Source organism: Macaca thibetana, chromosome 14 (assembly GCF_024542745.1).
Source record: "Macaca thibetana thibetana isolate TM-01 chromosome 14, ASM2454274v1, whole genome shotgun sequence".
NCBI lineage: Eukaryota > Metazoa > Chordata > Mammalia > Primates > Cercopithecidae > Macaca > Macaca thibetana.
The window spans coordinates 57,474,731-57,488,202 of NC_065591.1; the positions used below are offsets into that span (position 1 = coordinate 57,474,731).

The window sequence follows — 13,472 nt, forward strand, 5'->3', positions numbered from 1 at the left end:
CTTACCGATCTCCTCGGTGGCCCCGTTTCAGGGGCCCAGGTTTCCTGTGTTGTTGCTTTGAATGCTGAGGTCCCATGGGCCAGGGATTGCCTCCTGGGAACAAAATCCCTGTCTCGGCAAAGAAAGAAACCCAGAAAGAAGGCAAAGGTGTTCTGGCCCCCATTGTGGCCAGAGGATGGAGCGGGTTTGAAGGATGGCCCCACTTCAGGCTGCACAGTAAGACCTGGAGCCTGTTGAAATTCCCTGTATTCGCCTCAGTACTGAAACCAGCATAAGCCCACTTGGGTGTCTCCCTTCATCACCGTGGCAACAGTCAGACTAACAACCACCATCACCCATTAATTAGGACATGGAAACGTCTTCTGGTCGCAGTCTCCCTCCCAAACCCTTCAGGACCAGACTGAATCCTCAAGGTCTCAGTGGCCATGCCACACAGGGACACTCAATTGCTGGTTTCCATGGCAATGGGGAGGCCAAGTCTCTCTGCATCTGTAGGTTACTATAGCAACCCTGGCAGAGCCAAGTGCACTGAGGACAAAGGCCCCATCTGGAGGAACCACAGAGGACACATTCACCACTGCCCTCTCTGTGGCCAGTTCTGTGCTAGGGCTCAGGTTGTGTGCTGGGAAGGGCATACATCGTGCCTTCTAGGGACTGATGGAAGATCTAGGATTTGCTCATCTGTGTCTTCAGCCTCTTGACCTCTTGCTTCACCTGAAATGCACCTGGGGTGTTCCCATCCACTCACAAGGCCTCATCTCCCACAACTCTTACATTGAGAACATCAAAGGCTGCATCGTGGACCCAGCCCTCTTCTAAACTCTACCTACCTGTTCTCTGGACCCTGCACCCCGGATGTCCCACAGCACCTCACATTGGGGTATGCAGTTTTGGACTTCCTGTGAGTCTGAACGTTCACTCTATACATTCTGTCTCTGTGAGTGACATCACTTAGCCCCTTGAGGCACCATTGTAGCTTTCTGCTTTTCCCTGTCCACCTTCCTCAGCAATCCAGACAATCATCAAGCACTGCTGATGCCATCTACTGAGCATCTCTCAATTCTATGCACCTCACCTTCCCTGGAGCCACTTCTGAGCAAGAGCCTTCCTGTCTGTTGCCCAGATCTTGGCATCATGATGGGCATCTATGTCTAACTTGCTCCTCCCAAATCCATCCTGCAACTGACACCAGAGTGAGCTTCCTAAGATCATGTCCTCCCAGCCCACTTATACACTACAGAAGACCCCCACTGCCTCTGGACAGAATCTAAGCTGCTTTAGTCTGCCCAATGATCCTGCCAACTGTCCAGCCTTATCTACTACCAGGCACCGGCTTTAACTCCTAATGACAACATCACCTTCTGTCTCTCCATTTCCTCCCTCCAGCCCCACTACTTCCCCTCTGGGTCCATCCTCGGCCATGCTCTTATAAAAATTACACCCAGATTTTCAACGAGAACTTGGAACAATAATTAGGAATCTTCAGGATCTAATTTCAAATATCAGAAGGAAAAGTGATACCCAGATGCAAAGCTGGACACTGCTGACCCTACCCCAAATGGACCCTGGAAACCCAGACCCCTCATCTGCTAAGCGGACAGACTGTAAGTGGTCATGGAAGAAGGGTGCAAAAGTGAGCACATTCTGTTAACACTCATGGCCTCCAGAAAATACAAGAATCACGGACATCAGCTGAGAAGGGCATCTCATCCTTCCCCTCCTGTAACACTGTTGGGAAAATTGGGAAAAACACTGTTGTAAAACTCCCAATAGGGAGTCTTCCATTCTCTCTGCTTGGACACATGCCTCAAAGCTGCACAGCCAGTCTCAAGGGAGTCAGTGCAAGGGGCACATGCACAGACACCCTGCATGCCAGCACCTTCCAGGTGGGGAAGTGGACGAGTGCATGCACCTGCAACTGGAGACCTCATCCTCAATCTCCCAGAAACTCTCCTTCACGTGTCTTTTGTCTTGCTACAGGTGGAATGGGACCTTCCAGTCAGAGTAGAGGGACATCTCAAAGTCGATGCTCAGGCCAGCACTTTCTCGCGCACAACATCCTCCCTGGTTTCCTTCCTGCCAAAGCTCTCAGGTTTGGTCATAGGGTTAAACCAAGGAAAGTGGACCAGAAAAAAAAGTGAACTTATCAACTGTAGATGAAGCCAGCTTCTTCCAGGGAGGTCCATTCTTACCTTAAGGCTGGACCATGGGGCCCGTGCTACTGAGACTTATGCCATGACCCCCTGGAGGACAACTGAGGAATGATGCTCAAACAGAACCTCACAGCTGGATAAACCCCATCTCTCAAGGGTCATAGCTCCCTGAGGCAGGCAGCCCTTTTGAGGCTAAGCTGCTGGATGGTGATTATGAAACCTCTTCATACACGCTCTGAGCATCAGGGTGCTTGCTCTTGCCAGAGTGGTCCCTCCATCTCTGTAGTTGGCCATTGCTACTTCACCTAAAGCTCAAACACACCTCCCTTCGGTCCTAGTTCTGTCCTCCAGGACCCCATAGAACATGACTCTTCAGTCTGTCACAGTGCTTTACATTAGTACACTGAATGGTGAATACAACCTTCTAAGAAGGGTGCTATTATTGATATTTCACAAAAGGGGAACCTAGGGCTCAGAGAGGGGAATTCACTTGCCCAGTAAGTGGCAGAGTGCATAGGAGGAATAGGAACCATGTATTCCTATCTGCAGGAAAATAGAATGACTTACTACTGCCAGGCTAGATGACCAGCTGGTTCTGTACTACAGTGGGGACTCAGAAGGGAGATCACGGAGTGGAACAGGCAGGGCAGAGGTGCTTCTGATAGATGTCCCCTGAGACCCTCAGGCCTCCCACTGTGACAGGCATCTGGACACTGAGTGACCAGCTGGCCTAGGCCTGGATCTTGACATAACAGTGTCTCAAGTCCCAGATATAATTTGGCATCTTGGGCACCCCTTGAACACTGATCTTTCTGAAATGTCTGTTTACGTTTTAGGCTACTGGAGCACAGCCCGGGGAGGACAGGGAGAGGGTATTCTCTGGTGACAGGTGCACCCCCCGCTGACAGACCCTGCTCAGCAGAACAGAAGCCCTTCAGCGAATCAGACCTACCCTCTGCAGAAGGCTGGTTAGCAAGCATTCATGTCTACTTCAGCCTCTCACCTCCCTGTCACAAACAGATCACCACAGTTTTCCTCCAGCCTCATGCTGTCCTCTCCCTGGAGGAATGCGGGTACATGGAATGTTCTCCACCTCCATATATGTCCAGCGACGTTTTGGATCAGCATGTCAGGGACACTGTCAGGCCTGCTTGCACTCATCCAGCCCTGGCTGGATGTGATTCTAGGAGCAGAGCAAGATCAGCATGTTCTGTCCTCCAGTTATCACAGCAGTTACCCTGGCAACCTGTAGGCCCTCCCCGAGGTGTCTGACAGCTGAAGCAGGGTCCAGTGGGATGGAATGGAGGATGGGCACCCTGGAAGGACAGCCCATGGAGGGTCCCTCTGGGTGTCCTGCTGCCCTGGGCACCTGCTAAGAGAGAAGCTGAGCCACCCAGCCAGAGGTAGTAGACAGTGAGAGCTGAAGGGAGCAGGAGATTAGGGCCCAGTGGGAAGTGAGAACAGTGGGGCCAGCACCAGGGTGAGCTGAATGAAGCTCTTACCTGGGGCGCAGAATTTAAAGATTTGCCAAAAAACTCAGCAGCCAAGAGATTTAATACTTCCATCAAATCAAAGCAAAACTGTCCATGATAAACAAGACTGGAGTTAGGGTAAGGTAAGTGAGGCCAAGTCCTGCAAATCTAGTGTTGTATCTTGTTTTTATTAAAAGTTTGATTTTGTTGTGTATGTTTTGCATTCATTTTGATTTTTTAAAAAACACTATATTGAAATATCATTTATCTTAATCATTGAGCTTGTTCGAGATCCCTTGAATGTTGCACTTAAGGTCAATGCCTCTCTAGCCTCACCCTAGTCTCAGCCCTGGAAGGGAGGGACAGACTGAGTCAGGAGCAGGAACAAACACTGCCATTGAAAACGCATCATGCGACAAGGAGCCGGGAGACGTGAGTTCCCGTCTGTCCCCTCCACAGATTCTTCTCAGTTCTGATAGAATCAGATTTGGATTTCACAAGACTGCAACATGAAGATTGCTGCTGGGGAGCACAGGTTCCTAGTGTGCACATGGACCCCCTCCACACGGGGTGATAGTGAGTCATAAGGTGGCACCCACCTCCTGCCCTCAGTCAGGTTGTCTGCTAAGGGGAGGAGATGGGAGAAGAAGGGGAGAGGGGAATGGAGGGGGTGGGCAAGGAAGAAGCTGGCAATTTTGCATGACTGGGAGCAGGAATGGCAGATGAGCTATAATTGCCTGAAGCTGAGAGAGGCTGTTGATAAATGTTACTAATAATCAACCTTCAGATCTGACACCCAGCTCAGGCTGGGATTACTGTTTTGAATGGAAATTGAACCCAAACCAATAATTACCCTGGTGAGCGATGCCAGTCTTACTCTGGAGTCTGTTTTTGGCAGGGAAGTGGTACCTGCATGTCAGTACCATCCCATGAGGTAGATGATCCAGCAAAGGACTCCCTCCTGGGGTCACAACAAGAGCACAGACTGGCCTGGACTCTGCCAACACAATGGGCCACAGTCAACAGGAATGCTCACCCTCTTCCTAGAACTCACAGTGGGTGAGGGGCCCCCACCCGTCATTGTCAGTCTTCAAGCAGAGTCCAGACCTCAGCCCCCACTGCCACTGTCCTTCCCCCTTGGGCTTCATGGAAGTCCCTTGTTGACATCATCCTGTGCTGTCAGAGCAGGTGCTTAGGGGCAGGGGTGGCTGTCCCCCAAACACAGGTGCAGTCCTCCAATCCTCTGTCTGGGATACTTGGATAGCCACACATTGCTGTTAGGCTGGGAGGCTCTTGGAATGGCCTGAGCTGGGGCCAGGTGAGAGGGATGAGGTCACAGTAGGCCCCAGAGCCCATCCTAGCCCTTGACTCTGGACCCTGATTGCTCCCAGACAAGGCCTGGTATGTCCCAAAATTCTACCTGGAAACAAACTCCATTCTCCCACCCTCCCGGTATCCCTGCAGTGCCCTTCATCCTGTCTAGAGAACTCCTAGAATGCTGGCAACAGCCAGAACCAGGCTGGAGGGGGAAAGGCTGCAAGGCTGCTCCTCTCTGTGAACCAATCCCTCTCCCCAGGATACATTGTGAGCTTGTCTCTTTATCCCTGGCTTCTCCTTCAGGCAGCTTGATACTAAAAATGCATTCACCAGACAAACTGTAGCGGGATGAATGGCGACAGCAGCACTCTGTACTCTTTACACATCACACCCCACCAAACACCTCTGCCAGCTCTGCCGTGCCAGGCCCTGGGCTGGAGCAGGTGGCCCCGAGGGGAGTAAGCCGGGCCCACTCTCAGGAGTGCCTGGCGGGGAGGAGTATAAGCAGGCAGGTAATCACACTGCAGGCAGTTCCTGAGGGCCCTTTCGGAAGGGGTCAATATGTCCAGAACTACAAAGTCTGAAGAAGTCCATGAGCTGCCTCAGGGGGCAGGCAGAGCTAATCAGGCCTGGCGGGATTCAGAGTGTGTGTGACCACCATCTTCAGGCTGAAACTGGGCCTGTGAAAGGCCAGCAAGTGTCAGAAACTCCCGGAGTTCTCAAATAGGGGCAGACACCTCGAGAGTGCCATCTTGTGGCGGCACAGCAGGAATGCAGCTCTGTCTTCAGGCCCCGGAGTTTCCCTCTGCTCCAGTCCAGGCCCTGAAATGGACCCCTGAACTCAGATGTACAAAAGGGAACCAAGGAAATGACTTTTGTTTTGTTTGCAAAGGCTTGGGGCTTGCAGGAAGTGGGGCACGATGGGCCCCAGGGTGTGGAAGCGGCAGCGAAGCGGGCAGGGAAGGGGCGGTGCCTCTGGAGCTCCCTGTCTCCCAGGATCCCCCCTAGAGCATATTGGCACCCTCTAATTATCTGTTCGGCAGTGTCTCCCCACCACTCTATCGGGACCTCAGCTCTGTCACCAGCCAACAGAGGGAGTGACACAAAGCCCATGACCAGAACTGGCCTGCTTAGTCTTTCAGGTGACAAAACAGATTTGGGGGTCCAGAGCAGCTGTGCTCATCAGCAGTTAACTCCCCTTGCTCCTGTAGCCTAGGGAGGGGCTCACTGACAACCTGGGGTCAGGCAAAGATCCTCCCTCAGCCCTCGGCTGTCCTGTTAGATTCTGAAATTCTTGTTGCCCCAGTCATTTCCTCTTTTGCCAGAGGGAGGAAGAGTGACAAGATGTGAGGTGAATGGTCCCCAAAGAAATGTTCCCAGGTGTGGAGAGCCTGGCATGATCCAGATGTGCGGGAGATGCAAAGGGAAGAGGGAGGATAGATGCCCAGATGTGGAGGGAGAGGAAGAGAATGGACATGTGTAGGTTAAAGGGAAGTATACCCTGGGGGAATATCTCAGGCATCGGCAAATTTTTTCTTGAAGGGCCAGATCTGAGGCTGTAGTGTGAAAGCAGCCATAGACAACATTTAAACCAATAACTGTGTCTGTTTTCCAACAAACGGGCTTTAAAAACAGGCTGCTGGCCCACTTGCCATGGCTCACTGATCCAATCCAAACTTACTGCCCACAGGAGTGTCCGTCCATGCTGACCACAGAGACCACAGTGCAGTAATAATCTCATCCCAACCACTGCCAACAACTACCAGGTGCTCACCGGCTACCAGCCTACTTCACTGCTGCCTTGTAGGGCAATACTTGGTGGTGGTTGGGGGTTGGGGGTGGCACTTGTGGTGTCACAAGAATATAAGGGTCAGGACTGGAGTAGGAAAGCCCAGGGTGGGGAGAAGCTTGGCCACTGTGGACCCCCAATCTCACTCCTGCGCTCCGGGCCTTTCCCCAGGCACTCGGGGGCGGGGCACTCACCTGCAGTGTGAGGCTCTGCGCAGTCGCGGCTGCTCCCCTTCCTTACCCCAGGGGGTCTCTCTCTGTCCAGCTGCTGCCCCTCCAGCCCCTTCCCGAGCAGGAAACTCCCAGAGCTAGGCAGGGGGATGGGACAGACTGGCCCAAGGACACGCCGCCAGACAGATGACACCCCGCGGAAGGCGAGGTGGCCCGAAGGGGGAGGGAGAGTAACCCAGCACCGGGACCCAGGGCCGAGCAGAGGCCAGACTGGAATCGACCCCTGCCCTGCGAGACTGGGCCCCGTGGCCCCCACGCCTTTCCGGGACACACCGTGGGCCTGCGCCAGCCTCCCTACCCCAGCTCCTGTCCCCTCGCAGGTGCGCCCACTGCCAGCAGATCGCGCATGGCCGGCTCGGGCTGGTCTCTGGGCTCTCCAGTTACACTAAAAGTGAGACCAAGGAAGATGGTATCTAGGCCGCGCGGGCTCATCCAACATTGATGCGGCCCCGGATTGCCCCACAGCCCCTCACCTCAGGGCAGACCGAGGTCCCCACTCTTAACTCCTGTGGGTTGGGCCTGGCAGGTAGGGAAGGGTCCTCTACCCCACCACAACTCACTGCCCAGGGTCACACAGGGTCTGTTCGGCTCAGTGACCTAAGCAGAGCTCTAGGCACAGGGGCTCCTGCTTAATCCTTGAGGGCTTTTAGGGCTTTTAGAGCTCACCAGTTTCCCAGAAACTGCCCAGGCAGGGTGCCTGTGAAAGCAGGCCTGTGGCCCCCACATTACATGTAATTTTGGGCCCAGGGAAGGGCCAGTGTACCCATCCTCCTTTCACTTCCCAATCCTACCTCTTGACCCCACCAAATGCACGGCAAAAGAGAGGATACTCTCAGTCCCCAGCCCGTTCACACAGTCAATTCCACCGTACACACCTGCTAACACCAAAGCACACACAACTGGGACACATCTACACGGCTGCCCTTGGTGGCAGGCACACCCCTGTGCACACACCCCACCCAGATACACTCTTATTGATGCACACACTCAGATGCACACAATCAAGCCTTCCATCAGAGGAGCCCAACCCGTCATTGCCTCCGTTCTCTGAACACTTGGTGATGGAGAGGACGGAATAACACCCAAAATGTCAGACTGTGGAGAGAGGGGCCGGTGTCAGGACACAGTGTCCTTTTGGGACACTGTGATGTTCCTGGCATGGTATTTAGTTGGTCTGCAGTGCCTAAGGGGGAACGGAGGCAGAGCCAGGCTGGGATTGAATCTTTGTAGAGGAACGTGACCTTGCAAAGAGATAATCCTAGGCTGCTGTTATCCTGGTGCCAGCCCTCCCTGACTCCAAAGCCTCCCCAGATCCGGGGACCGCTTCCCCCTGACCTCAGCTCTGCGCTCCTCCTTCTGACAGTAGGGTCCCATCTGCTGGCGCAGTTCTCCACCATTGTTCACCTGCAGAAATCTGTCTCTCCCCAGGGCAACAGCATGGACAGGCTGTTCCCCAAGGCCTGCTGACTGCTGAACCCCACTCCCCAACATACACACATATCTAGGGTTGTCTTTGTTCATATTCGGATCAGAAGACCAGGACACCTGCCCAAGGATGCAGAGGAACACACACCTGAGCCCGGAGATCTAACTGCTGCACCTTCAGGCCAACCTACATGGCCTAGGATAGACAGCAAAGGTGTGAATCTCCCCCAAGCATACGCTGGGCCAGAATCTCCCAGCTGAGACTCAGGATCAGGATTTTCCAGAGTGAAGGCAGTAAGTATCAACAGATACCTATGAGCCCCTACTTGGCAACTGTTCTCCAGACTGTAGGTTAGAGCTTCCTTCCACCTTTGGCCACAGATACAGTGTCCCTGCCCAAGGTCTTTTTGCATTTGTTGGACTGCATCAAGTGACCCTATCTGGAAAACCACAGTGCCTGATGACATCAAACTTCAGTGTGGGCAAGTCCCAAGGGATCTGAGAAGTCCATGCCCCACCTCCATAACTGACCCCCTCTCCACCACCAATCACTCTGAGCCCCAGTTACACCAGCTGGATGGGAAACAGACCACCCCTACTCACTGCCCTCTAACGCCATTCCTCATTGACCCTCTGTACACTGCCCCCATTTGCCCCATCCAGTCCAGCTGTCTTGGTCCTGTACTGCTATAAATCCATCAAAAGAGAAGTAGCTGCACTTAAAAAGCTCTAGAACAAAGCAGAGCCTCTAGCCCCCTGCCTCTGGTAGCCACCCAACTCCTCTGGCCAGCAACCCCTAAGCTGGCACTGCCATGGCCAGGACCTCCAATCCCAGCTGCCAGCTGTCCTGTTCCCATCCCTCCACCCTGGCCTTTCTAATCACAGAACACACACGGAGGCCATAGGTCATATACTCAAGGAATGTCAGAACTAGAGAGTGCTCAGTCAGGCTGGGTGTGGTGGCTAACGCCTATAATCCCAGCACTTTGGGAGGCCGAGGTGGGCAGATCACCTGAGGTCAGGAGTTTGAGACCAGCCTGACCAAATTGGTGAAAACTCATCTCTACTAAAAATACAAAAATTAGCCAGGTGTGGTGGCACGTACCTGTAAACCTAAGTACGTGGGAGGCTGGGGCAGGAGAATCACTTGAACTGGGGAGGCGGAGGTTGCAGTGAGCCGAGATTGCGCCATTGCACTCCAGCCTGGGCGACAGAGCGAGACTCCATCTCAAAACAAACATCGAGAGTGCTCAGTCAACCAGTCCGGTCCCTTCAGCTTCAGGGAACACAGGCTCAGGAATCCAAGTGACTTGCCCAGAGGCAGATGAGAACTAAGGGGGGAACCAGAAACAAATCCTAAACTCCTGACTCTTTTCACAGTGCTCTTTTTAAGACATCTTCCTGTTTCATAAAACCACTTGTATAGCCAGTGACAGCATCACCTCCTTATCTCACAATAAGTTACTTGTGAGTCTTAATGCCACAGTGCTCAGCCTGGCTGCTCCAGGCCTGGTCTGCTCTGCCACTCCCAATCTCTGCCAGCTTCTCTGCTGATTCTCAGCACCAGGGACTGGAGTTAGCTGGGCTCATGTCCCTATGTGTCTCTCTGTGGTGATCCCTCAACCCTGTCTCTAAAAGAAGAAAAAAAGCAGTAGCCCTCTTAGCCCTCAAAAAAAAAGAAAAAAGAAAAAGAAAAAAAAAAAAAAAGGCTGAGTACGGTGGCTCATAAATGACCTGTAATCCCAGCACTTTGGGAGGCCGAGGTGGGCGAATCACCTGAGGTCAGGAGTCCGAGACCAGCCTGGCCAACCTGGGGAAACCCTGTCTCTAATAAAAATACAAAACAATAGCCAGGCGTTGTGGTGGGCACCTGTAATCCCAGCTACTCGGGAGGCTGAGGCAGGAGAATTGCTTGAACCCAAGAGGCAAAGGTTACAGCAGTGAGTCGAGGTCACGCCACTGCACTCCAGCCTGGGAGACAGAGCGAGACTGTCTCAAAAAAAAAAAAAAAAAAAAAAAGGAAAAGGACCTGAGGGCCCAAACTTTAAAAGTGGAAGAAGCACATATTTTGTTAAGTTCTCCCGGAAAGGTAAAGTAAGCCTTAGTACAAAAGGCTATTTTTACAATAAGAATTTGGCTACTTCTTCAACTCAACAGAAACCTAACTGTGCATAGAATATCACCAGCAACTGTATGCTTTGTTTGGGAACCAGGCGCCAGAAGAAAGCCACCAGAAGATATGTTGTAGAGGAGAACAGTGTGGGCCAGAGTCTACCTTTGGTCAGAGATATAGTGTAAAACAAGAGTCAAAAGTCCAGAAATAAACCCATACATTTATGGCTAGTTAATTTTGGGGTTTGTTTGTTGTTGTTGTTGCTGTTTTCTTGAGACAAGGTCTTGGTCTGTTGCCCAGGCTGGAATGCAGTGGTGTGATCACAGCTCACTGCAACCTCGACCTCCTGGGTTCAAGTGATCTTCTCACCTCAGCCTCCCAAGTAGCTGGTACTATAGGCAAGTGCCACAACACCTAGCTAATTAAAAAATAAATTTTGTAGAGATGGGGTCTTACTATGTTGTCCAGGCTGGTCTCAAACTCCTAGACTCAAGCAATCCTCCTACCTGAGCCTCCCAAAGTGCTAGGATTACAGGTATGAGCCACTGTGCCTGACTCATCAATTGATTTTTGACCAGGATACCAAGTTCATTCAGTGAGAGAAAAAGTAGAAACAAATAGTGCTGAGACAACTGGATTTTCTTTCATGCAAAAGAATGAAATTGGACCACAACTCATACCATATGCAGAAACCAACTCAAAATGTATCACTGACATAGATATAAGCTCTAAAACTACAAAACACTGAAGAAAACAGGTAGATCTTCATGGCCCTGGATTTGGCAATGGAATCTTAGATATGACACTAAAAGCGTAACCAAAAGAAAAAAATCAAATTGGACTTCATCAAAATTAAAACTTGTGCTTCAAAGGACCTTACCAAGAAAGTGAGAAGACAACAATGGGGAAAAATATTTGCAAATCATATATCCGAAAAGAATTTAATATTGAGAATATGTAAGGAACTCCTACAACTCAACAACAAAAAGACAAACAACCAAATTAAAAATGACAAGAACTTACACATTTCTCTAAGATGTAAATGGACAAATAAGCACAAGAAATAATACTAATCATTTGTCATTGAGGAAATGCAAATCAAAACCATGATAAGATGCCACTTCCTAGACTATACTAGGATGACTATAATAATAATTATAATAACAACCCGGAAATTAACAGGTTATTGTTGAGAAGGTGAAGAAATGGGAACCCTTGTACATTGCTGGTTGAAATGTAAAATGGTGCAGTCTTTGTAGGAAACAGTTTCACGGTTTCTCAAAAAGCTAAAGATAGAATTATCATTACCAAACAGCAATTCTACTCCTAGGTCTATACTAGCCAAAAGAATCGAAGACAGACTCAAATAAATATGTGGGCACCAATGTTCATTGGAGCATTTTCACGATAGCCAAAAGGTAGAAACAATCCAAGTGTCCATCGACAGATGAATGTATAAACAAAATGCTGGCTGTGCACAGTGGCTCATGCCTGTAATCCCAGCACTTGGGGAGGCTGAGATGCATGGATCACTTGAGGTCAGGAGTTCAAGACCAGCCTGGCCAACATGGTAAAACCCAATCTCTACTAAAAATACAAAAATTAGTTGGGTGTGGTGGCAGGTGCTTGTAATCCCACATACTCAGGAGGCTGAGACAGGAAAATTGCTTGAACCCAGGAGACAGAAGCTGTGGTAAGCTGAGATAGTGCCACTTCACCCTGGGTGACTCCATCTCAAAAATAAATAAATAAATAAAAATTAAATTAAAAAAATTTAAAACATAAACAGAATGCAGTTTATGCATACAATGGAATTATTCAGCCAAAAATTATATGTTACAACATGAATGAATCTTGAAAACATTATGCTAAGCAAAATAAGCCAGACACAAAAGGAAAAATACTATATGATTTCATTATATGAAACATCTAAAATAGGCAATTTATAGAGACAGAAAGTAGATTAGAGGTTACCAGGGGCCAGGATGGGGATGAATAGGTAGAGAGTTTCAGTTTAGGATAATAAAAAGACTCTGAAAATAGATTGTTGTGATGGTTGCACAATACTGTGAATGTAATTGATGCCACGGACTTGTACACTTAGAAATCATTGAAATAGCTCATTTTATGTTACACACATTTTACCACAATTAAAAATCCCGATACATGCTATACACTAGGAATGAAAAATCAGAAACTGAATTTTATAAACCCATTTATAATTCCATTGAAAAATATGCAGAATTTAGGGATACATCTTATAAAAGAGATGAAAGACCTATACATTGAAAACTACAAATATGACTGAGAGAAATTAAGATGATCTAAATAAACAGATATATATATATACACACCATGTTCATGAATTGGAAGGCCCAATGTTACTAAGATGTAACCCTCCCCAAATTGATCTATAAAGTCAACAAAATCCCAATCAAAGTTCCAGCAGCTTTTTGGGGAGATGGGGGGTAGAACTTGAAAAACTTATTGTTAAATTAATGTGAAATTGAAAAGGCCCTAGAATAGTCAAAACAACTTTGTAAAAGAAAGACAAGGTTGAAAGTTCTAAACTGCCAGATTTCAATACTTATAAGTATTTTTTGTTATTGGCATTAATAAAGACATGTAGATTAAGATAACAGAATAGAGAGTATAAACTTACAAACAATAATCAACTGATTTTCCATAAAGGTACAAAGGCAATTTAGCAGAAAAAAGAAAGTCTTTTTCAATGCATGCTGCTGGAACAATTGGATATCCATTTTTTTTAATGAATCTCATACCATATGCAAAAAGTTAAAATGTAGCAAAGATCTAAATTTAAAATGTAAAATTAGAAAATTCCTAGGAGGCCGGGCGCGGTGGCTCAAGCCTGTAATCCCAGCACTTTGGGAGGCCGAGATGGGCGGATCACGAGGTCAGGAGATCGAGACCATCCTGGCTAACACGGTGAAACCCCGTCTCTACTAAAAA

General features: G+C 49.3%; 2 protein-coding genes across 4 annotated transcripts in view; both read right to left on the minus strand.

Annotated features, from left to right (window-relative positions):
• Window positions 1-13,472, minus strand: part of RPL27A (ribosomal protein L27a) — a 1,008,958-nt gene that overhangs the window by 656,185 nt on the left and 339,301 nt on the right. The window lies entirely within an intron of this gene.
• The window catches only part of TUB (TUB bipartite transcription factor), an 87,637-nt gene that overhangs the window by 66,674 nt on the left and 7,491 nt on the right, over window positions 1-13,472 (minus strand). The window contains exon 1 of one of the 2 annotated variants that reach the window (XM_050756191.1): window positions 6-5,395. The exons of the other annotated variant lie outside the window; for it this stretch is intronic. Coding sequence (XP_050612148.1) covers window positions 6-163 — 158 coding nt within the window. The 5' untranslated portion in view covers window positions 164-5,395. Of the gene's footprint in view, window positions 1-5; window positions 5,396-13,472 lie in introns of those variants that run through there. 2 annotated transcript variants of the gene reach the window in all.